The sequence below is a fragment of the Cucurbita pepo genome, chromosome LG03 (assembly GCF_002806865.2).
Source record: "Cucurbita pepo subsp. pepo cultivar mu-cu-16 chromosome LG03, ASM280686v2, whole genome shotgun sequence".
Taxonomy (NCBI): Eukaryota; Viridiplantae; Streptophyta; class Magnoliopsida; order Cucurbitales; family Cucurbitaceae; genus Cucurbita; species Cucurbita pepo.
The window spans coordinates 3,505,481-3,528,394 of NC_036640.1; the positions used below are offsets into that span (position 1 = coordinate 3,505,481).

Genomic DNA, 22,914 nt, shown 5'->3' on the forward strand with positions numbered 1-22,914 from the left:
CCCCCCCCCCCCCCCCCCCAAAAAAAATTGGCAATTGTAAAACTTTTGTATTAGTAGAGGGTTTGGCCATCTGAATGAAGATGGAAGAATATTTTAGAATTTGTTGGAAAAATCACAAGATATAAATGTCGCTGCATTCAGACTCCTCCAAACACATAACACTCTTGCTCGACCCTTCTATTTGAATGGCATCTTAAGTACCAATGATTTCGTTGTTCAGGATCGTGTTTGCTTACATTCTATTCAAATAGAGGTCTTACTTCAAATTGATTCGTAGATTCAAGAGGGCAATCATTTTTCATCAATATCTGATAGAGAGGCCAATGAGTGCTTGAGGGAAAACATGGCCATTTAGAAATCTTCTCATCGTTAAGTAATCTACAAAGTTTCTTTTCTGTCCAGGAAGTTTGTAGGGCTTTCCATTTAGGATATATATCGTAACTAAGCCAGGTTTATTGTTCCTTTCTAGTTTTAATCTTTTGACTTCTTTTGTTTATTTCGTTGTGTTTTTTTCAGTCTTTTTTTTTTCCTTCCCTGTTTATTTTTGCTCATTTATCTTTGAGCAGTAGTCTCTTTTCATACNAAAAAAAAAAAAAAAAAAAAAAAAAAAAAGACCTAAAACCACTACATGCTCATCACGGGAGCTATTTTGGAGTGGAGGAAGCAAGTGCATTGAGTTTGGGGAAATCTTGAGCTAGTGAAGAGTTGGACAACTGTTTGCTTGTGATGTAGATCTTATCAAATTGGAACTCCTTTTTCTTTGTCTACCTCCTGTTTCAACAATGAAATTTTTGTTTTTTATTAAGAAAAAGACTGAGGGCCTCCTCGTGATTCCCCTTGGTTTGGGAGCATCCTTGTGCCTTTTCTATGCGCTTCCATCATTCATACGATGTTCAATCTCTATTTAGATATAGAAATAGCAAAGTTAATTTACTGCATTCTTTTTTGTAATACAGTTTGCGTACATGAATATTCTCGTTCATATTGAGGATCAAATAGTTGAGCTTGTAGACACTGATGATTCTATGATTACTCGTCATGGGGTGGTTAAAGCTCCAAGTTTCAAAATTAAAGCTGTATCACTTGGGACAACTACTCTTTATGTAAGTTTACTTTCGTCTTAGTGTTTATTTGCAATAGTGTATAATTTGAACTTTTGTCAATTTCTGAAGAGGTGTTTGAATTTACAAGTTAAATTTATTATTAAAACAGGTGAGCATTCTACAACAATCTGGACGTGAAATATTAAGCAAACCAATAAAGATTGAAGTCTATGCACCACCAAGAGTTCACCCACATGATATTTTTCTTTTTCCAGGTGCATCTTATACGGTAAGTCACTGACTTATGGATCCTGGAATATAGAAAAATAAGTACAAAATAGAGAAAAGATAGGTTCTTTGCTTTCAGATTGTGATGTTTATTATTTCATAAAATAGAAAAGGAAATCTGTGATATAATTGCATTTCCTTTTTTGTGTAACCGCAGCTCACAGTCGAAGGTGGTCCAACAGTTGGCACATACGTTGAATATGCAAGTTTGGATAATGCAATTGTGAATGTTCATAAGTCTTCTGGGCTACTTTCGGCAGTTTCGTCTGGGAAATGTGTAAGAAATATTGCCAACTCACTATTCATATGCTGTGATCCTTCTAGTTTTCTTTCTTGCTGTAAGAAATAGATTCTCAACGAATGACTTAGAGTTTTGTCGCCTTGTAGTGCACCTTGCACTTTTAAAGCACGGGTTTTATGTTATAAGTTGGGAAAAATCAATTTATAACCTGAACTTCGGAGTTGTATCAAAACCTCAAACTTATAGTTTTATCAATTTAACTCTAAAATTTGTTAAGTCAATCAATTTAAACCATTTGTTAGTGATTTATATATTTTCACTTCCATTAAATACGTGTTACAAGAAAATTATCATGTAACCCTTTCTAAATACTAGAGAAAAACAGAAGCCGAGAAGATGAAAAATATCTCAAAATGATTTTTGCATTTTTCTCGAATTTAAATTAGTCCTTACATTTAAAGAAGTTTACACGTGAAAAATATGCATGTGCAGTTTTGAAACGAAATTCTAATAAATGGTCTAAATTGATTCACTCATGAAAGTTTAGTGTTTAGTTTGATACATTTATTAGTTTGAGATTTTAATTCGTACACCCCCAAAGTTTAGGGGTATAAATTGATTTTTTTTCCTTATATATTTTGTTTAATTATTATTTTACAACTCCCAACTGGATAGTGTGTGTTTCTGTTTGTCATTAAGTATGCACTCACCATTTCCTAATGTCGTTCCTTTTTCCTTAAAAACTTCCAGAATATCAGTGCAACTTTTTTTCGTTACGGAGGCTCTATTATTTGTCGAGCATATGGAAACATTAAAGTAGGAATTCCGTCCAGTGTGTTGTTGAATGTACAAAATGAACAACTAGGTGTTGGGAACGAGATGCCTATTTATCCCTTGTTTCCAAAGGTAACAATTAAGAACTGAAGCAAAGCACTTTCATCTGTTTTCTAACATGGCGACCTACTGACTTTAGTCTGTTGTCAGGGTGATGTATTTTCCTTTTATCAATTGTGCAAAGGTTATAGTTGGACTATTGAAGATGAAACGGTGAGACTATCTGCCTCTGTGATTTCTTAAATTGAGGTATTGGTATCCATTGGATAGAAGTTTGACATATGTTGCTTAGGTGTTGAGTTATAGATTGTCAGAGCGCCTCAGTGGTAGAGACCTCAAGCCTACTTCAACTGTTCTAGAGGATGTTCAGTTAATGAGTTATATGAACGAGGAGCTTGGCTTTATCAATATGGTATATGGAAGGTATGCACCAAATATTGCTGCAGCAAACTAATTTGGCTTCTATCTCTTGTTTTGACAATTCAGTCGACATAACAAGACTACGGGGATTCAAGCTACTGCGTAAATTTGAGTTTTATGACTTTTTATTAATTTATTTATTATCATTATTAANTTGGCTTCTATCTCTTGTTTTGACAATTCAGTCGACATAACAAGACTACAGGGATTCAAGCTACTGCGTAAATTTGAGTTTTATGACTTTTTATTAATTTATTTATTATCATTATTAATATTTTAAGTTTTATCTTCAAATTTTGGTTTAAATTTATTTAAACTGTACCTATCTTTTTTTTTCGGGGGTGGGGGGGTGCCTATTGTCACAATCGTATCTTCTCTATCTTGAGACGAGTGATTGTGCAGGGCTTGCTTCAACGCATTGTTGCAAGTCAGCTGTAAAAGATCAACTACTGCAGACAACCTTGAGCACGGGTCTAGCCTCCACTCACATTTTCACTAAAAATGGTCTTATAAAACGTGAGCAAAGAAAAGTATTTGAAAACATCTTGAAAAGAAAGCGTTGTAGACCATGGCTAAAAAGCCTGAGAGCAATAGCATTTACAATACTTGGTTGGGGGAGATTTGATGACTATTTGGTCTCTCTATATTACATTTTGAAACAAATTTACTATATGTTAAGAAGGGAGAAATGTTGTACATCCACAAGACTCTTAACAAATGAAAATAAACGACAAAACTAAGTACATGGTGTGAAAACATGATGGTTGAGGATGGGTTGGGCATATGTTCTAGGCAAACACTCCTTGTTCATGCCCAATACACCTATTTTTATTTGATTGCTGAATAATGTTTGAGATTACTTTGAGGTTAGTAGTAAATTTTTATTTTGATTAGCAAGACTGAATTTTTAATGTTCTATTGAAAATGGGGGTAATTTATAAAAAATGAAAATTGTATAATCATAAATAGGAATGGAGCAACTTTATTACATTCTTATAAGCTATTAGGTACTATCAATTTAGGCGTACATATCAGACAAATATTAAGGATTAAGTCTTTTTTTATCAATTTACTCATTCATATCAGGCGAGGTTGAATTATTGGAAATGAGGTGGTGACACATTTTTCGGTGGATTGCTGGGTGTATGATGATCCCTTTTCATTCATAGATTACTGTCTTGCTTTCACCTTTCCTGCTTTTGTTTATCTGTGTTTATTCTTCCCGCAGATCTGCAGGCATAACGAAGATTGCTGTATCGTTCCTGTGTGAATTCACTTCTGATTCAAAAATAGAAACAAAAATTTTTAATGCTTCGGCANTGCTTCGGCGTCTTTATCAGTGATACCTAATCTTCCCCTTGCTCTTGGAGTTCCAATCACCTGGATTCTTCCTCCCTACTACACTTCAAGCAAAGCTTTGCCATCATCCTTGGACTCATATGGCCACTGGGAGACTCAGAGCCGAAAAAGAACTATAACATATTCCATATTAAGAGGTTGTGGTGAAAAGGATGAAGATGCCTGGAAGGATGCCATCTCCATTCATGGGGAAAGAATAAAGACTGCAGAGAGTAACAATATTGCATGCATTCAGGCAAATGATCGCTCTTCTGGAAGAATGGAGATTGCTGCTTGTGTCAGAGTGGCAGAGGTATAAATTTTATTTCCTTGTGTGTCAATATCTGAATATTAGAGTGCCATGAGCTTAAAATATCCATGAGAAATCATTCATTTATTATGAGCCTTAGCCAAAAATTCGTTATTTTGGAGGACGTTCTCCCGGAAGGAGTAGGGAAAGTCATTCCTTTACTCTCATTTTGTTTTATTTTTATTTTCATTTTCATTTTCATTTTCATTATCCTCAACTCATAATTGTTATATTTCTTGAAGAGGCCTGGAATATTATGTTCATCACTTATTTTTTGTTCCTTTCTGAATTTCTATGTTCCTTTACATTGTGAAACTTCTACCAAATTTAGAATATAATAGCATCCTTATTGATTAATATCTTCCAATGGAAAATTGATCTATCATTTACTGGCCAATTCAAGAGGGACATTGTCTCTCTTAACAACACCTTGAGATACTAATCCCCCCGAGCCCCCCTAATAACAAGATAATCTTATTCTTGTATATCCTGCCTCACCAGTCAGCAATGCACACACACAAAAAATTATTCCACTTTACAAGGGGTCTTCCACTTTTAGATATGTGCCTTCTTCAAGAAAATCTCTGTATGTTGCATCTTTGTAGTATTTGGGAATATTGAAGCTTACATGATATCTACTCATTAATTTTATTTCCTGGATTTTCCTAAGAATCAGGATTGCTTGATAGAGGTNGAGTAGGGAAAGTCATTCCTTTACTCTCATTTTGTTTTATTTTCATTTTCATTTTGATTTTCATTATCCTCAACTCATAATTGTTATATTTCTTGAAGAGGCATGGAATATTATGTTCATCACTTATTTTTTGTTCCTTTCTGAATTTCTATGTTCCTTTACATTGTGAAACTTCTACCAAATTTAGAATATAATAGCATCCTTATTGATTAATATCTTCCAATGGAAAATTGATCTATCATTTACTGGCCAATTCAAGAGGGACATTGTCTCTCTTAACAACACCTTGAGATACTAATCCCCCCGAGCCCCCCTAATAACAAGATAATCTTATTCTTGTATATCCTGCCTCACCAGTCAGCAATGCACACACACAAAAAATTATTCCACTTTACAAGGGGTCTTCCACTTTTAGATATGTGCCTTCTTCAAGAAAATCTCTGTATGTTGCATCTTTGTAGTATTTGGGAATATTGAAGCTTACATGATATCTACTCATTAATTTTATTTCCTGGATTTTCCTAAGAATCAGGATTGCTTGATAGAGGTTCCCACATTTGTTAACCTTATATGTGCATAAGAGATCTCCTCCCCGTTTTCACGCAGTATTCCCTTGGTTGATGTATTGTGTTAGGTGTTATATATATCTTCATCTGTTCATTAGCTTCTCACTCAGTCTGGGTATATGTTATCAGGTCGCCCAAATAAGGTTAACAAATCAGGAATTCCCTTTCCACGTGATCAATCTTGCTGTTGATACCGAACTTCGTCTTCCAATTAGCTACTATGATTCTCTAGGTACCAATTTTTTATTTGTAAAAATTTGATTTTATATGCTTTGATATTCTTTTCTTGTGGATCATATCTGACAATGTTCTTAACTAGGCAATCTCTTTCACGAGGCTCATGATGTTGTTCTCTTTTACGTGGAAACTAACTACCCAGATATTGTTTCTGTTAATTATTCGAGAGAAGGCAATGGATATATTTATTTGAAGGTACGTGAAATACTGTCTTTACATAAAAATATATTGGTTTGTAATATCAGAATAGATTTATCTATATAGTCTGCAAACGTTTCGAATGGACAGCTCTAGGAAGTGTGGCTTGTGTTTGAAGGTTCGTGAAAATTCTGAAGTTTCTTATTTGGTTTTCACCAAGCCATGAAAAAAAGAAGAATGTAAAATTATTAAAATTTGTCATATCAAGATTTCACATCATTTTTTCGTGAGTCAATTAACTGTGAAATTAACTTGTGACCATTTAGAACTATTTTCTTTATCTCAAGACTAAAATACCTTTTGAAACATCAGGACTAAATAGACACCGAACTCAAACCTTAGGGACCAAACATATTTTTTTTCCTTAAGTTTATTAGTCAAGAAATGTCATCTTGTTTTAGAATCAAGTTTGATTGGCTTTATCATCATAATTCGTCCCTGGTCAAGCCCTTATTTAATTTTCTTAGACAACAAAGGTTTTATATTCTCGTCATGGCTCTTTGGAGTTGTCTTTTAGAAGAAACCTGACCTTGATATCCATTCCTCCTGTGCTTGGTCGTCGTGATGTACATCTATCCTTGTTTGTTGATGAGAATTGCAAGGATCCCAATTATTCATCTTCTTAAAATATCCCTGTTTTCAGAGTCATCCCAATTATTCATCTCCTCGAGCACTCTCATCTTCTTCTTCTCTTCTCTTTTCGGTTTACTAATAAATTTTATCTTCTATAAGAAAAAGAAAATCTAGAATTTCATTAAAAGAGTTCTTAACCACATGCAACTCACATAATTGTAGGCAGTAATTGTGTGTTGGCTATTGTGAATTTTTAATTTAACTATATTTTGCTGTAGCTCTGTTGTGACTTCTTCTTTTATTGTTGAAGGCAAGGCAACATGGTAGAGCTCTTGTCCAAGTATCGATTGACAAGAATCCAGAAAAGTCAGACTATATATTGGTATGGACCAAGGGCCTCTTCTTTTAAATTTGTAAAATATTTATGTGCGTTCATATTTTTTTGACAAAGAGAGAGAACAAAGAATTTTGACATAAGAAAACCTAAAATATCGATGTGTTTCACATGATCGTAGCTTTCTCCTTGCTTGAGATCCTTTGAAACCCAGTCAATTAAATTGGCAGTGTTAAGACACTAATCAACATGCATAACTCTCTTACACTTGCATCTGTAAGTTATATGGACAACTAAGGTGGAGTTATTAGTTTCAGTCAGATAAGATCTGTATAAGTTTTAATTTTTAGTTTTTCTGGACAACTAATTTTTAGTCTTTAGTTTTTCTTCAGTCAGATAAGACCTCCCCAAAAAAACAGTTTCCATAGTGTGGCCAGTGTTGTTCAATGTATCTTTTTTGGGGTTGCACATTTTTTCATATCTCCAAAGAGTAGTTCGTACATATCGTGATTTACAGGTGTAAGCCTGACACCTTTATGCAAGTTATATCATGCCATAATTTCTTTATGATTCCCTGAATCTCATCGTCTCCTCCAGATTTCAGTTGGTGCGCTAATACATCCTCAAGACCCAGTAATTATTGTTGGTAGTCATCTCAACTTCAGTATAAAAGGTTAGTATCTCGCGGGAATTGAATTGAGAGCATCAGATCTTCTCGTTGATAGACTGAGTCTAAATTTTACTCGAAAAGCCAATATCAAGACACACACTTGATTAGTTTCTTTGTCATGTCATGATTATTCTCCTTGCAAATTAATTTTCAAATGCGTACCTCCATACTTCAGGATAATGCAGGGTTTTCTTTTTCTTCTTTTTTTTTCTCATTTTTTTCTCGTTGAAGGGGTGGGGGTGTGGGGGTGAAACTCAGGCCAGCTTAAGCAGTTAAATATAAGGATTTTGCTATAAATATGTGTAGGTTTCAATGGTCAACTTTCGGGCCGGTGGACTACAACCAATGGAAGTGTTTTATCTGTGGATATGCTATCTGGGATAGCTGAAGCAGTTGGTCCTGGTTCAACCGAAGGTACCTGATATCTTCATTGGGTTATATTTGTTACTTCATTTTTAAACTTATATTTTAAGGAATGATCTTGATTTAAGGAATATCTGTGTAATTAGCAGATGTTTTGTTATCCTGTAAATAAAGAAAATATTACCTAATATCGAGAGATTAATTCTAGGTATTTAGCTAGATTTAATTTTAACTAGTGTCGAGGAATATTATTTTAGCTTTTTGTTTTATAAAAGGATAATGTACCTCTCTGAAAATGTATGAAGAATGGAGAGAACGATAGTTTATACATGTAATATGGTGTCATAGCCTAAAACCAAACCTTAACTCAATCGATGAAGCCTTCATAGCCGCCAATCATCCATCGTGATAAATTTTGTTCAGAGCCTTCATAGCTGCCGACCTTTTGTGCATTACTACAACCAATCGCCTTTGCTTTCTGCTTTCAACCAAGTATCACAATAACTCATCCAATCAAGTATCACAGTCCACCGCAAGGTCACCATCGGAAAGCTGCAAGTCCAACTTTCTGCATGATCCAAAGGCTAGCGGGGAGGCTCATATAGTGAATAGAGAAATGTACTGAACAGGCTAAAAGAACCTATAGGAACAGATAAATCTACCAAAGGTTAGTGGCGAGGCTCATATATTTAGCTCACATTAGACTAAGCATAACATACTCAGTAAGAGTAATTAGCCAATCATGCATGATCCACAAGAACCTCACCTTTAGGCAGCATATAGAGTGTTGCGTTATCTTAGTGTTGAAGGAATGGTCTTGATTCAAGGAATATTTGTGTAGTTAAGGGATATTTTCGTAATCCCTTTAAGGAAAATGTTAGCTAATATCTAAGGATTGATTCTAGAGGTTTATTTGTATATATTATCGCATAAAATGATCATGTATCTCTAAAAATATATCAAGAATTGAGAGGAAGATAGTTTATACTTGCCACATAATCCACAACCTGTTCCATGCTACAGTACTATTTGAAGGTTCGAATTTGAACTTAAGGACAACAGCAACAGTACAGACTGGGTACATTCTGTCCGTGGTTGCTCCAGCTGAAATTTTGACAAATGTTCCTTTCCCAGCAAAAGGATATAACTTCTCTGTGAATTTCAGGTTTGTAGATTTGTATTCATGTGAATATAAGACATTAGATTTCACTGTCACTGAATTTTGGAAATATCTTTGGTCAGTTGTGTAATAATTTTCGGTACCATATGTAATGACTCTTTCATGTTGAATTCTTTTGAGGTTGTAATTCGGTGATTATATTCCCTGACCAACTAATTTGACAACAATATATTTTGGGCAAATTTACCTAGTTAGCTAATGAAGTTTCCAAGAATTTTAAATATAGTTCAGAAAATTAGTTTTCCATCAGTAATAATAAAGGAAAGTTGGTGAGATTGTTTTTCTTTTTCATTTATTAATTTTATAATATTTTCTGATCTGGTTATAAATTACAATTAATCAATTATATATTTTCTTGTTGTATACGTGGTAAATTTATTAATTTACTTGAAGCTAATAATTTGTTAGGGTATAAAGTTTTTTTTTTTTTTTTTTTTTTTTTTTTTTTTTTTTTTTTTTTTTTTTNACTTGGCACATTCAGCCCCCAAGTCGAAGGCCATGAGACCAGATATATCTGTTACTATTTATGCTTCATCTCGAGAAGGCAGCCAAATTTCTGGATCTGCTTCTGCACTTTTTATTGGGGGCTTCTCTGTTATGGAGATGGGCAAGGTAATTCAATCATTAATAAACACCTGCATTGTATTTATCAGGAAACTGAACCTGTATAATTTTATCCGGATGTTTCTTCCAGTCACAAATTGATGTCCATATTAAGCTCGTAAATATGGGCATCAACATAAGAAATTAGTCATTTAAGTTCTTTTCTTTCTTTCCTAGAACTGATGATTTTGGATAATGTGACAAAGATTTTTGTCAATTTTAGCTTGTTTAAATCATTTGCTATCTCCATGAGAAGGTATTTTTAAAACTCTTTTTCAAAATAATAATAGTAATTTCCAATAGTTCAATAAAGCTCAGTCAAATCCTTTACATATGTTCCTTCTTCGTAAAATTAGTTTGTATTCCAAGAAAATTTGGTGTGTGATCTTATCAAATTTTGTCTATTTCCAAATTTCAGAGTGCAACGCAATTGATTCTGACTCCCGATTCGAACAAGACTGTTATAACTATCTTGGGGAATACAGGTAAGCTAACAACTTTATACATATTGTAAGAGAGAATTTGTAATATATTATTAGATATGCCAAATTCTATGTTCAACACACTATGTTTTATGAACTTGAGGAAATCTCTAATATGGTTTATAATGTTATGGAGGATTCTGTTTCATACGAAAAAATAATTATTATATTATGTTTTGAAATGAAATTTATTAGTAGATCTGCCAAATTCTGTGTTTAACTCCCCAGATAAACCTGAGAGTGTCTCTTCTCTCTATGGTTCAATTAAAGTTCTGGAGGATTCTATTTTCTTTAAAAGATAATAATTATATCTCATTAATTGAACGCATGGCCAATTGGCTATGTGTTTTCTTGTCACCATGGAGGTCAAAATGTTTGAGCTTGCTAGTCGCTGTTAGTTACTATCCAAAAAGATAATGATCTCTGGTTCAATAAAGTTGTTTAAAGGCTTCCTTCTTCCTTTACTTTTTCTTCTTGACGTAGCCTATGGATTTATTAGACCAGTTTTGTGGTTGCTTAAGATTGTACTAAGTTACTACAACGAATTTGGGAAAGTTTATGGGGAGTTTTCTTAGAAAACGAGAGGGTTTTTTGTAACAATCCAAGCCCACCACTAACCGATATTGTTTTCTTTGAGCTTTCCCATCAAGGACTTCCCCTCAAGGTTCTAAAACGCGTCTGGTAGGGAGAGGTTTCTGCACCCTTATAAGGAATGTTTCGTTCCTCTCTCCAACCGATGTGGGATCTCACACTTTTGCTGTTGTTTCATTCGTATATAGTATACGGAATCATAATTAGGAAAATTTTCTTATTGACAACTACTATAAGAATATAGTGTCGTATTATTGCTGAAACCTTTTCCCGGCTTCCATTTAGCATGTCTGTTGACTTGTTACTGCCAGCAACACTTCATTAATTCTATAGCAGATAACTTCCAGTCCACAATGGCCCATCTCATCCCATCCATGGCCCTGTAGTATTAAAACTATTACTTTATGAAGATATCTTGTGTGTATTTTACATTGAATGTTGCTGATGATATTTGCTTTTACACTATTATAGACGTTGAACTTTACTGCCATGAACGGGATTTGGTCATCGTTGGTCCTATTTCTAAAGAAGATTCTGGGGTTGGTGGTCATTCAGAGTATGAAGTAAGTTTGACCCTACTTAATATTTACTCATAATCCAATCAATTTGTTTAAGCCCGTATATGAAGCAAGTTCTGCCCGTATTTCTTTAAACAATCTGTACTCAGGTGAAAGCAATGGGAACGAAGAGATTCAAAGACAAAATTATTATCACATTAGCCGCCAACGGTAAGCTGCTTTTACTCTATTCCTAAAACAATCCCTTTCATCATTAATATCACCAAATTGAGATGCATGATTTTGGCGATGGTATGTGTGTGTTGCAGGCCAAAGAACAGAAATTGATGTCTTCTATGAACCCAGAGAAAAAGAAGTATCAGTAGCCGCCTTTGGTACAACGACCATTTGGGCTACAATACTTGGCTCTCTGTTCTTGCTCATATTAACTATTGCTTTATTTATTTGTTTCCTGGACAAGCCTAACAGAGCTCAGCCCTCTCAGCCCTCTCGTCCTGCCACTACTCATACTCCAACTANCAGCCCTCTCGTCCTGCCACTACTCGTACTCCAACTATTACAGCACCCGTCACGCCCGATCGCAGCAGCCCTGTTCTTTCGAATGAACAGTCTCCTCGAACACCACAACCATTTGTAGACTACGTAAGACAAACAATTGACGAGACTCCATATTACAAACGTGAGGGAAGACGGAGATTCAACGTGCAAAATACCTTCTAGNCGTCCTGCCACTACTCATACTCCAACTATTACAGCACCCGTCACGCCCGATCGCAGCAGCCCTGTTCTTTCGAATGAACAGTCTCCTCGAACACCACAACCATTTGTAGACTACGTAAGACAAACAATTGACGAGACTCCATATTACAAACGTGAGGGAAGACGGAGATTCAACGTGCAAAATACCTTCTAGTTTCGTGTCTGCTGTCGAACTTATTCCAACCCATTCAACAGGCATTCTTGTTACTATGGCTCGAAGAAGATCTGAACCTCTTGGCTGTTTGGATCCCACTTTTTATTGGGCTCCATTTTCGCACTTTTCTTTGGAGGAGANGAAGACGGAGATTCAACGTGCAAAATACCTTCTAGTTTCGTGTCTGCTGTCGAACTTATTCCAACCCATTCAACAGGCATTCTTATTACAATGGCTAGAAGAAGATCTGAACCTCTTGGCTGTTTGGATCCCACTTTTTATTGGGCTCCATTTTCGCACTTTTCTTTGGAGGAGAGGTTCAAGTTTTATCATGCAAGTCCCAGATTTTGGAATTGTTCTTATGTTTGATTAAAATTATGGGATTTACAATGTTTTCCAACTCTAAATCATTTTCAAAGGAGTATATGTTAGAGATTAGTATCATGCTAGAGGATGATTGAATTGTGCTTAGAATCAGGCTTTCTTAAGTGATTGTTAAGACTTCTGTACACTCTTTGATTTGGGTCTTTGTCTGGACTTTGGAACAATGGCCCTGTACCATTGGGAACATTGGGTTACAAAATTTGTAAAGCTAGTTTGGTTATTGATCCAAGAGACTCGATTGTTGTGGGAGTCTCTCACTTAGAATCTCTCATGAATAGAAGTTTATCGACTGATCTGGCTCTTCAATTGACGATGTACTGCCCCTTTACTTACGTGAATTAGGCCCTTGCTCAGGGTCGAGCTCTTATTCCATAATAGATTAATAATAATAAGTTAAAAGTTCTGCGTTTATTGCTATTTTAGTAATTTACCCTCATCGTAGATAAACAATGGGTTTTTCATCTAAAAACTTTAGAGTTAAAGTTTAAAGGTATTTTCGAAACTAAACATAAAGTTGAGATGTTTTATAAGTACTTTTTTTATTTAAATTTTAAAAGAGAAACAATTTTAACTAAATTATGTCATGTAATAAACTCTTTTAACTCTTAATAAATACGTCTCACATTATATAAATATGAACTTGTAAAAGGGTTTATTTATTTGTATATCATAGTATTACTATATAAGCACGTGTCTAAATATGTTAACAAAATGATAATGAAAGACGAATCAACTTTTTATAAATTTTAAAGGGTTAATCATTATAAATTTAGTCCTTAAACTTTTAAATTTGTGTATGAATTTAAAATTATTTAGTGGGTCTTAATTTTAAAAATATAGAATAAAGCCAAAAAGTTAGACTAAGTGACATCAAATACAAAAATTAATTTTTGAAATTGAAAATTTAAATGAATATTATTCTTCCATCACTACCGGTTGCATGGGATAAAAGTAAGCCAGGACGCAGCAGATTGAAAACCAAGATATTTATTGCATTGGTCCAATGAATTAAGAGGCAGGTCTGGAGGTTGTGGCCAATTGCGAATTCTAGGGTTTAAGGGCGCCATTTTTCCGAACTCGGCGGTGCGAACCAACATCAGCAACGCATGTTCTCTAGGGCTTAGCCAATTCCCTCGTTCCCTTGTCTTTACCCTCTCTCTTCTTGTTCCTCTGCTCCGTTAATGTCGGAAAACTCCATGGATTCCAAGGGGAATGATGCTGCCACTAATGGCGAACATGAGGACGCCAAGCCCTTGAACCACAAAGACGATGGGAGTAGACATGATCCTCCCTCTCATGGCGACGGAGCGAGTGCGGGGTAAGTTTTCTTTCTCTGTAATACTCCAAGCGAATCTCTGGGTACTCGGTCGATATTTTCTGGTGTGGGCATGGTATTTTGTGGTTATGATGTGTTGGACGATTTTGGTTTGTTTTATGCTTCTTGATCCGTTTATATNTGCTCTGTAATACTCCAAGCGAATCTCTGGGTAATCGGTCGATATTTTCTGGTGTGGGCATGGTATTTTGTGGTCATGATGTGTTGGACGATTTTGTTTTGTTTTATGCTTCTTGATCCGTTTATATGGTCGTTTGGGTGCTGTTGTAGGAAAATCTTCGTTGGAGGTTTACCGCGGGAAACGACTTCTGGTTAGTTTTTTACACTTCGTCTTGTGTGGTGTCAGGCTTCTTGCTACGCAATCCCTGTGTTGTTGTTGTTGATNATTTGTCGTTTGGGTGCTGTTGTAGGAAAATCTTCGTTGGAGGTTTACCGCGGGAAACGACTTCTGGTTAGTTTTTTACACTTCGTCTTGTGTGGTGTCAGGCTTCTTGCTACGCAATCCCTGTGTTGTTGTTGTTGATTTCAATTGATTATATGCAGCACAATTTGTTAAACATTTTGGTGATTATGGAGAAATTACGGACTCTGTTATAATGAAGGACCGGAAGACTGGACATCCCCGCGGATTCGGGTTTGTGACTTATGCTGATCCCTCTGTGGTAGATAAAGTCATTGAGGACACACATATTATTAATGGGAAACAAGTAGGCCTATGTTTAGTGTTGAATTTGAGTTAGACATTAGGTTTCAATGATTTTATGCTCAAACTTTGACTTAATTTTTAGGTGGAAATCAAGCGAACAATACCCAAAGGATCTTCCAGCTCTCGTGATTTCAAGACCAAGAAGATTTTTGTGGGCGGAATTCCTACGTCTGTAGACGAAGGTAGCTTATTGATTACACCATTGCTTTGTTTAGATGGGTACTATGAGGTATTGAGTACTCACTTTTAAGTTTCAAGCAGATGAGTTCAGGGACTTTTTTATGCAATATGGTGAGGTTAAGGAACACCAGATTATGCGGGACCACTCCACTAGTCGGTCTCGTGGGTTTGGTTTTATTACATTTGAGACAGAGCAAGCAGTTGATGATCTCTTGGCAAATGGAAACAGACTTGAGTTGGCAGGCAGTCAGGTCAGCAAAGTTCTATCCTGGCTGCGATAGTCTAACATTTCCTCTCTCTGTCTTTAGTAGATTTTGATGTATCTACACAAAATCTTCTTTCTATTAACCAATTCGCTAGGTCCCTATTGTGGGTTTTTTATCATTTGTTTCAATTCTCTTTGAGAAATAGATGGAACTTCTTCCTCCTCATGTGGTTGCACAACTTTAGTATTTCTCGGATTTTGCACCATGAACCTTTGTTAGCAACACAACCTTAGTAGCACTACGAACATTTGTTGCACAACTTCTTCCTCCTCACTATGAACCTTTGTTATGCCGTACCAACATCTCCATTGCCACTATGTCCTGAATTATTTTTGTTGTTACCAAGGCACAAGCATCTTCAATTGAGAAGTCTATACAGAGTAATGCTGGGGCCTGTAGGCTCCATTTTTTTTAACTTATTTGCGTCCATGGGTTCATTTGTTGTTACAGTTGTTCTGGGATGATCTGGATTGAAGTTTGAAAAGTTCTAAATCTTTAAATCTATTTTGCAAAATGTTTTTGGAGAAGTAAATTAGTGGTTATTGAAAATAATTTTTTTGTTTTTTNTATCCTGAAATATTTTTGTTTTTACCAAGGCACAAGCATCTTCAATTGAGAAGTCTATACAGAGTAATGATGGGGCCTGTAGGCTCCATCTTTTAACTTATTTGCGTCCATGGGTTCATTTGTTGTTCAGGGATGATCTGGATTGAAGTTGAAAAGTTCTAAATCTTTAAATCTATTTTGCAAAATGTTTTTGGAGAAGTAAATTAGTGGTTATTGAAAATAATTTTTTTTGTTTTTTTGGAAGCAATGCTTGATATTGTTTGATTATTTGTCCTGTTTATGAACTCAAATATTAAAACATAGAATAGAAAATGATTGGAATCAAATTTTGAACATTTTCAAAATTAAACCTCATCTTTTATTGCATGCTTATTCAAATTCANATCCTCACCTAAACAACAGAAAGCCATCTTTTATTGCATGCTTATTCAAATTCAGATAAATGTTGAAACCAAAATTCACAAAGTTAACTGCATTTAAGGCTTTTTATAGGTCCTACTATGANAACCTCATCTTTTATTGCATGCTTATTCAAATTCAGATAAATGTTGAAACCAAAATTCATAAAGTTAACTGCATTTAAGGCTTTTTATAGGTCCTACTATGATTTTTTTATTGTATCAGTCACATGTACAACATAAGAATGGAGATTATTTACTCAACATCATCATCTATTGACTATTGAAGTCATTTTAACAATTTGAGGTTTGTGTGTCTTTGTTCTAAANTCATCTATTGGAGTCATTTTAACAATTTGAGGTTTGTGTGTCTTTGTTCTAAAGGTGGAGATCAAGAAGGCAGAGCCAAAAAAGGCTAATCCACCTCCACCCCCTTCTAAAAGATACCATGATTCAAGGCCAAGTTACAGTGGTACCTATGGGGATGCATATGGGGAGTTTGGAGGTGGTGGGTATGGTGGTGGTTTTAGGGCTGGTGGACCGTATGGTGCTCGAGGTGGTGGATATGGTGGATATGGTGGAAATGATTTTAGTGGTTATGGAATGTATGGTACTGGTGGCATTGGAGCTTACAGAGAAGACCCCTCTATGGGGTACTCTGCTCGTTATGGAGCAGGCTTCAGTAGAGGTTATGATTTTAGAGGTGGTTATGGTGGACCTGACGAGAGTTATGGTGCATATAACAGCAGTGCTGCTCCTAATACTGGTGGGTATGCAGGTAGCTATGATATGGGCATTGGCACTGGATACCCTTCCGGTGGTAGAGGCTCCTTTTATGGAAGTAGAGGAGGAGGCGGAGGAGGTGGTGGTGGTGGAGGAGGAGGATATGATGGTGCAGGGAGTGCTCCAAGTGGTCGATATCATCCGTACGGACGGTAGTAACTAGTGGTGGGGAACCTTTGTTAATTGATGTGCTACCAGGACGGCAATGCTGATAAGTTCCCGGTCCTCAAAATTATGATAAATATGTGTGCCTCTTACCGTCACAAGATTCCTGCCATGTTCATCATGATCACAATTTTCAGAGATTTAGAATTTGACTGTACAATTGATTGTGACTAACTTGCTGGAGATTGTGCTAAGATTATGTATCACCCATATATGCCATTAATTTCTCCATTTTGCTATCAACATTTACGTTGTTTTATTGACATGGTTATTTTGAAGAATGTTTAATGAATTGGAATTTTTCGGTTTCCTTCTATTGCATGGTTGTTCTGAAAATTCTTTTTGACACCACCAATGGCATAAAAAAGGGCAAATCATGATACTATGAAATAGTGATAAAGGTCTCGACAGTGAGCTCAAGGAGGTCATGGAACTCAGAAGTTGCCTGTTGTGTTATGTTTGCACTCGCAACTCCTAGTAGAAGATGGTATGATAAATGCAATCCCTCTCTAAAGACGTTTCCGTCATTCTGCTGTCGAAAAACTTCAATTGCTCGTCAATGTTTCCCTGTAAGTCTCTCTTCTTGTCCACTAAATTTTTTACTCATTGATTGCCACTCCTTTCTACACTAGAATGATTGTGAAAATTTATTGCTTTTTTGTTTGATGTAATTGCTGTAAATTGGCTCAAGGAGCATCAAGAATGTGGGTTAGTAACTGAAATGCTATCTCTTGATTGAATTGTGAGTTTTAGGAATCTTGTTTGATGTGATGTCTCCACAGTTTGGGCCTTTGGGTGGGTGCAGACCTTTTTGTTGAAAAAATATCTTAGTTACTTTTTTAAGGATGTGTTGAATGGGTGACCCAATGTATAGGATAATTTGCCTATGTAAAAAAGTAAGGACCCAGTGTAGGCAAGTATTCACCATCTTAAACCTGAGTTTAATGGAGGATTCAGGAAGCATATTAAGAAAATTATGTCGGGAGCTTGAGTAGTGGATTACTTGTTCAAGTTATGGGTTTGAGCAGCCAAATAATGTGGTGAGGCAAACCCNTGTAGGCAAGTATTCACCATCTTACACCTGAGTTTAATGGAGGATTCAGGAAGCATATTAAGAAAATTATGTCGGGAGCTTGAGTAGTGGATTACTTGTTCAAGTTATGGGTTTGAGCAGCCAAATAATGTGGTGAGGCAAACCCTTCCCTCGATCGTGATCTGGGCTTAGAAAGTCAAGCCCGCCCTAGTTTATCCCATGTTCAAATATCGCCCCCAGATGTGACTGGATATTCTTTACTAATATGAGCATAGTTGGGGAAGTTGGGTTCTAACAAATTCTTTGAGCTTTAGAACCAAGTTATATGGTCATAATTGATAGGTATTATTCTAAGGTTTTATGAACTTCGACATCTTCCTCATGAAAGTTGCATAACTTTAAAGTATTATAACACAGCTAATGCTTCAATGAGTATGGTTATTGTGCTTAACTTTGTTTCATTGAGTTGTTATTGAACTACAGTGGCTGTCCTCTCAGTTTTTAGTGAGTGCTTTTTATATAGCCACGAATTAAAGTTGAGGGATGCTTTATAAGACATGCATCATAATGATCATGGGTGAATGGAGATCAACCAGAACGTTACAACCTCCAATAATTTCTTGTTTGGTGGTTCGACTTTTTCAATGATAACAAAGTAATGCTGAAGGATGATGAAATTGTAGGCCGTGTAATTGTTCGAGCTGTCTTATCCACTTTCAGGTTGTGAACATGGAGTTCGGACATTGCATTTTCAATTCTAAAAAGTAATGAATAGTCAAAAGAAAAGCTAGCTTGATAATCTCTACTTGGATTTAGATTTCAATGATTGAAATCTACTTTTTCAGAGTCTGTTGATTTGAGAAGTCAATTTCAGGTATAGTGCACATGATCCTGATATCCTTGGAAGTATGAGTGCTTGTGGCAATACCCCCTCCTCAAATTCCTTGAACCAAGACCATACCATACCATATCATGAGCTCATGGCTTATTTCATCATATTTTTTGCCATATTTTTGTTTCTTGTACTATCACTGTGGAAGATGTATGTATGGTATTATGGCTTGTTGCTGACTTTGTGATATCTTCTTGACATATAATAATGTAGTTTTGTTGCGTTGGCTCTTCCCTGTTCTTGATGTCTCTCTCAATTTTTGTTTGTGTTTATTTGATGTTGTTTGTGCAGAATCCACCTGTAAATGACCACAAACACAAACAGGTCAGTTCTTGAACTATCCATTCTGAATCTCCTCTTTTCTAGTTTAATCTTTTTGTTACCCATTTTTTGAATCATTGAATACTTAAGACATCTTGAAATCTTTGAATATATATATATATGCATAGAACATGAACATTGTTGTGTTCATACAGGCAGTAGGCAATTATTCTGTTATGTCTTTTGTGTTGAATCTTTAGAACCAAGTTATATGGTCATAATTGATAGGTATTATTCTAAGGTTTTATGAACTTCGACATCTTCCTCATGAAAGTTGCATAACTTTAAAGTATTATAACACAGCTAATGCTTCAATGAGTATGGTTATTGTGCTTAACTTTGTTTCATTGAGTTGTTATTGAACTACAGTGGCTGTCCTCTCAGTTTTTAGTGAGTGCTTTTTATATAGCCACGAATTAAAGTTGAGGGATGCTTTATAAGACATGCATCATAATGATCATGGGTGAATGGAGATCAACCAGAACGTTACAACCTCCAATAATTTCTTGTTTGGTGGTTCGACTTTTTCAATGATAACAAAGTAATGCTGAAGGATGATGAAATTGTAGGCCGTGTAATTGTTCGAGCTGTCTTATCCACTTTCAGGTTGTGAACATGGAGTTCGGACATTGCATTTTCAATTCTAAAAAGTAATGAATAGTCAAAAGAAAAGCTAGCTTGATAATCTCTACTTGGATTTAGATTTCAATGATTGAAATCTACTTTTTCAGAGTCTGTTGATTTGAGAAGTCAATTTCAGGTATAGTGCACATGATCCTGATATCCTTGGAAGTATGAGTGCTTGTGGCAATACCCCCTCCTCAAATTCCTTGAACCAAGACCATACCATACCATATCATGAGCTCATGGCTTATTTCATCATATTTTTTGCCATATTTTTGTTTCTTGTACTATCACTGTGGAAGATGTATGTATGGTATTATGGCTTGTTGCTGACTTTGTGATATCTTCTTGACATATAATAATGTAGTTTTGTTGCGTTGGCTCTTCCCTGTTCTTGATGTCTCTCTCAATTTTTGTTTGTGTTTATTTGATGTTGTTTGTGCAGAATCCACCTGTAAATGACCACAAACACAAACAGGTCAGTTCTTGAACTATCCATTCTGAATCTCCTCTTTTCTAGTTTAATCTTTTTGTTACCCATTTTTTGAATCATTGAATACTTAAGACATCTTGAAATCTTTGAATATATATATATATGCATAGAACATGAACATTGTTGTGTTCATACAGGCAGTAGGCAATTATTCTGTTATGTCTTTTGTGTTGAAAGATAATAGGCAGACATTCTCTAGTTTAGAAAATCTTGAATATTGAGTCAGGTTGCCCTTGTTCCTTCACTTTCCCATTCCATTCAACTTCATTTGAACACGACCAAACTTTCTCTCAGCTTAATATATGTTCGAGTCCTTGATCGGAAGATCGAGTTTGAAAACACTTTTATTATGCTTTTTTTTACTCGATTGCAGGGCGGTTCAATTTCTTAATTTTCAATATGAAAATTATTGCACTCAGCTACGTTTAAATTGACCTACTTTCTTGTTTATTAAAGCTAATATTGGTCGATGATGATGATAAACGTATATGCTATAATACTTATTGAGTTAGTAGCTTTATTACAAGTTCCCAATCAAAATTTTAGATAGAAATTGCAAAACTCAATTATGCACTTTCCTTTATTTATTGGGTAATTTATTGTTCCTTTAAACTTAGCATGTAATTTTTATTACAAGTTTAGATAACACTTTAATTATAAGCGTCAAAATTAACGGTTAAAGTTAACTTCAGATATTGGGTTCTATCCACATTATCATCTTGCATTTTTTAAAAAAATCACGTGCTCGTGTGGTCTCGATCCATAGGCTTATCTTTCTTTTAAGACTATTATCTTATTTTATTTCTTTTTATAATTATTATTATTATCAATTCCTAAAAAATTTTATTTTTAAATTATTATTAAGGAAAAAAAATTATATAAAATTTTATTAGATACAAAAATAAATTTTTATACCTCACTATACTCTAAAAATTGGAAATTTTTATTTTATATTTAATGAAATAATGTTAAATAAATCTAATTGAAATCAATAAAAATGTGAATAATTATTTTTAATTTCGAATTTTTATTTTTCAACAAAATAAATAAATAAATAAATGATTGAATAATTATTTTAAAGTATTGTTAATAAATATTATTATAATAAAGGGAAAAAAAAGGGGAGAAATCCCACCATCATAAGGACTCCCCAACCACCCTATGGCCCCTTCACGCTTTTTTCACTGCCACTTTCAGGGACCCTCCAGCGTGGCAACCTGGGCCCACTTCCTTCTTCTTCGGGCGGGTTTATCAAAAGAAATTATTGCTACGTGGGCGCCTACTGTCAAAAGACGATTTTACCCCTGCCACGTGGGACCCCACTTTCAAACAATTAATTTGTAATATTTTTTATTATTATTATTATTATATGTGATTGAATTTCAAATTTTTAAATCTTAATTTAAACACTAAATTATAAATTCATAGATCTATTGAAAGGTTTTTTTAATTCTCATAAATTATAAAAAATTGATTTGGAATTTTGCTCCGAAATGATTAATAACACTTAAATTATAAGTTGTATTTAATAAATTTTTAAATATTAAATTATAAGTTGTATTTAATAAATTTTTAAATATTTCTACCTTTTCAATTTTCATTTAATATATTTATAAATTGAAAAGGTGTTTTAAGTAATTTATTATAAATAAAATTAAAAGTTACTATAAAATAGATAAAGACGATATTGCCCTTAGGATGTGGGCCCTTTGAAACAATAATAATACCAACAAAAAAAAAAGAAAATAAGGGAAGTATTTATTAGAGGCTCATTAAAAATATCAAGAGGTAAATAATATATATTTATTGGACTTGTTAGGGTGAAATGCACCGTATGGGATTACAGCCGTCCACGTGCTTAGTGGCTCTGTTCACGTGCGTGCATGTGACTTCCCGCCAAAGAGTTTAATATTTATTATTAGTCTTAATTACTTTCCCCCCTTCTCCCATCCCCATGTGATTATCATTAATATTAACATTAATTTGTGAGTTTTGTTTTTAATTTACATATTACTTCTAAATCATCAAAATTAAGTTTAGTATTCAAATTGGTATTTATTGTATGGACGATAATGTCCTTTTACAACATTCTCCCAATTTTAACCCTAAAAATTTAATTTTTCCAAACTCATTTATTTCTCGTACGACATAAAATTAAGTTAACTCTACAGATATCAACTAAAATTCATCACTAGCGTTACAAAAACGTCTTGTTAATTTTAAGCTAATTTTATGATAAAATAACCTCATTCGTACATAAAGAAGAATTCTCGACCTTTTCAAAGTTCATGTATAAAATAGACATAAATTAAAAAAAAAAAAAAAAAAAAGGNAAGGCTAAATAAATACAAATTTAAAAGTATAAATTAT

General features: G+C 34.7%; 1 protein-coding gene across 1 annotated transcript in view; it reads left to right on the forward strand.

Moving 5' to 3' along the window:
* The window catches only part of LOC111791759 (nuclear pore complex protein GP210), a 34,282-nt gene extending 16,785 nt beyond the window's left edge, over window positions 1–17,497 (forward strand). Inside the window, 27 exon segments of the mRNA XM_023673229.1 lie at window positions 957–1,103; window positions 1,213–1,332; window positions 1,489–1,608; window positions 2,323–2,478; window positions 2,557–2,619; window positions 2,699–2,829; window positions 4,055–4,136; window positions 4,139–4,477; window positions 5,864–5,966; window positions 6,054–6,166; window positions 7,053–7,124; window positions 7,674–7,749; window positions 8,053–8,160; window positions 9,133–9,356; window positions 9,752–9,901; window positions 10,311–10,377; window positions 11,437–11,528; window positions 11,633–11,693; window positions 11,792–11,973; window positions 12,205–12,395; window positions 12,993–13,113; window positions 13,905–14,098; window positions 14,387–14,427; window positions 14,660–14,823; window positions 14,905–15,004; window positions 15,084–15,253; window positions 16,618–17,497. Coding sequence (XP_023528997.1) covers window positions 957–1,103; window positions 1,213–1,332; window positions 1,489–1,608; window positions 2,323–2,478; window positions 2,557–2,619; window positions 2,699–2,829; window positions 4,055–4,136; window positions 4,139–4,477; window positions 5,864–5,966; window positions 6,054–6,166; window positions 7,053–7,124; window positions 7,674–7,749; window positions 8,053–8,160; window positions 9,133–9,356; window positions 9,752–9,901; window positions 10,311–10,377; window positions 11,437–11,528; window positions 11,633–11,693; window positions 11,792–11,973; window positions 12,205–12,395; window positions 12,993–13,113; window positions 13,905–14,098; window positions 14,387–14,427; window positions 14,660–14,823; window positions 14,905–15,004; window positions 15,084–15,253; window positions 16,618–17,172 — 3,942 coding nt within the window. The 3' untranslated portion in view covers window positions 17,173–17,497.
* The last annotated feature ends 5,417 nt before the right edge of the window (window positions 17,498–22,914 follow it).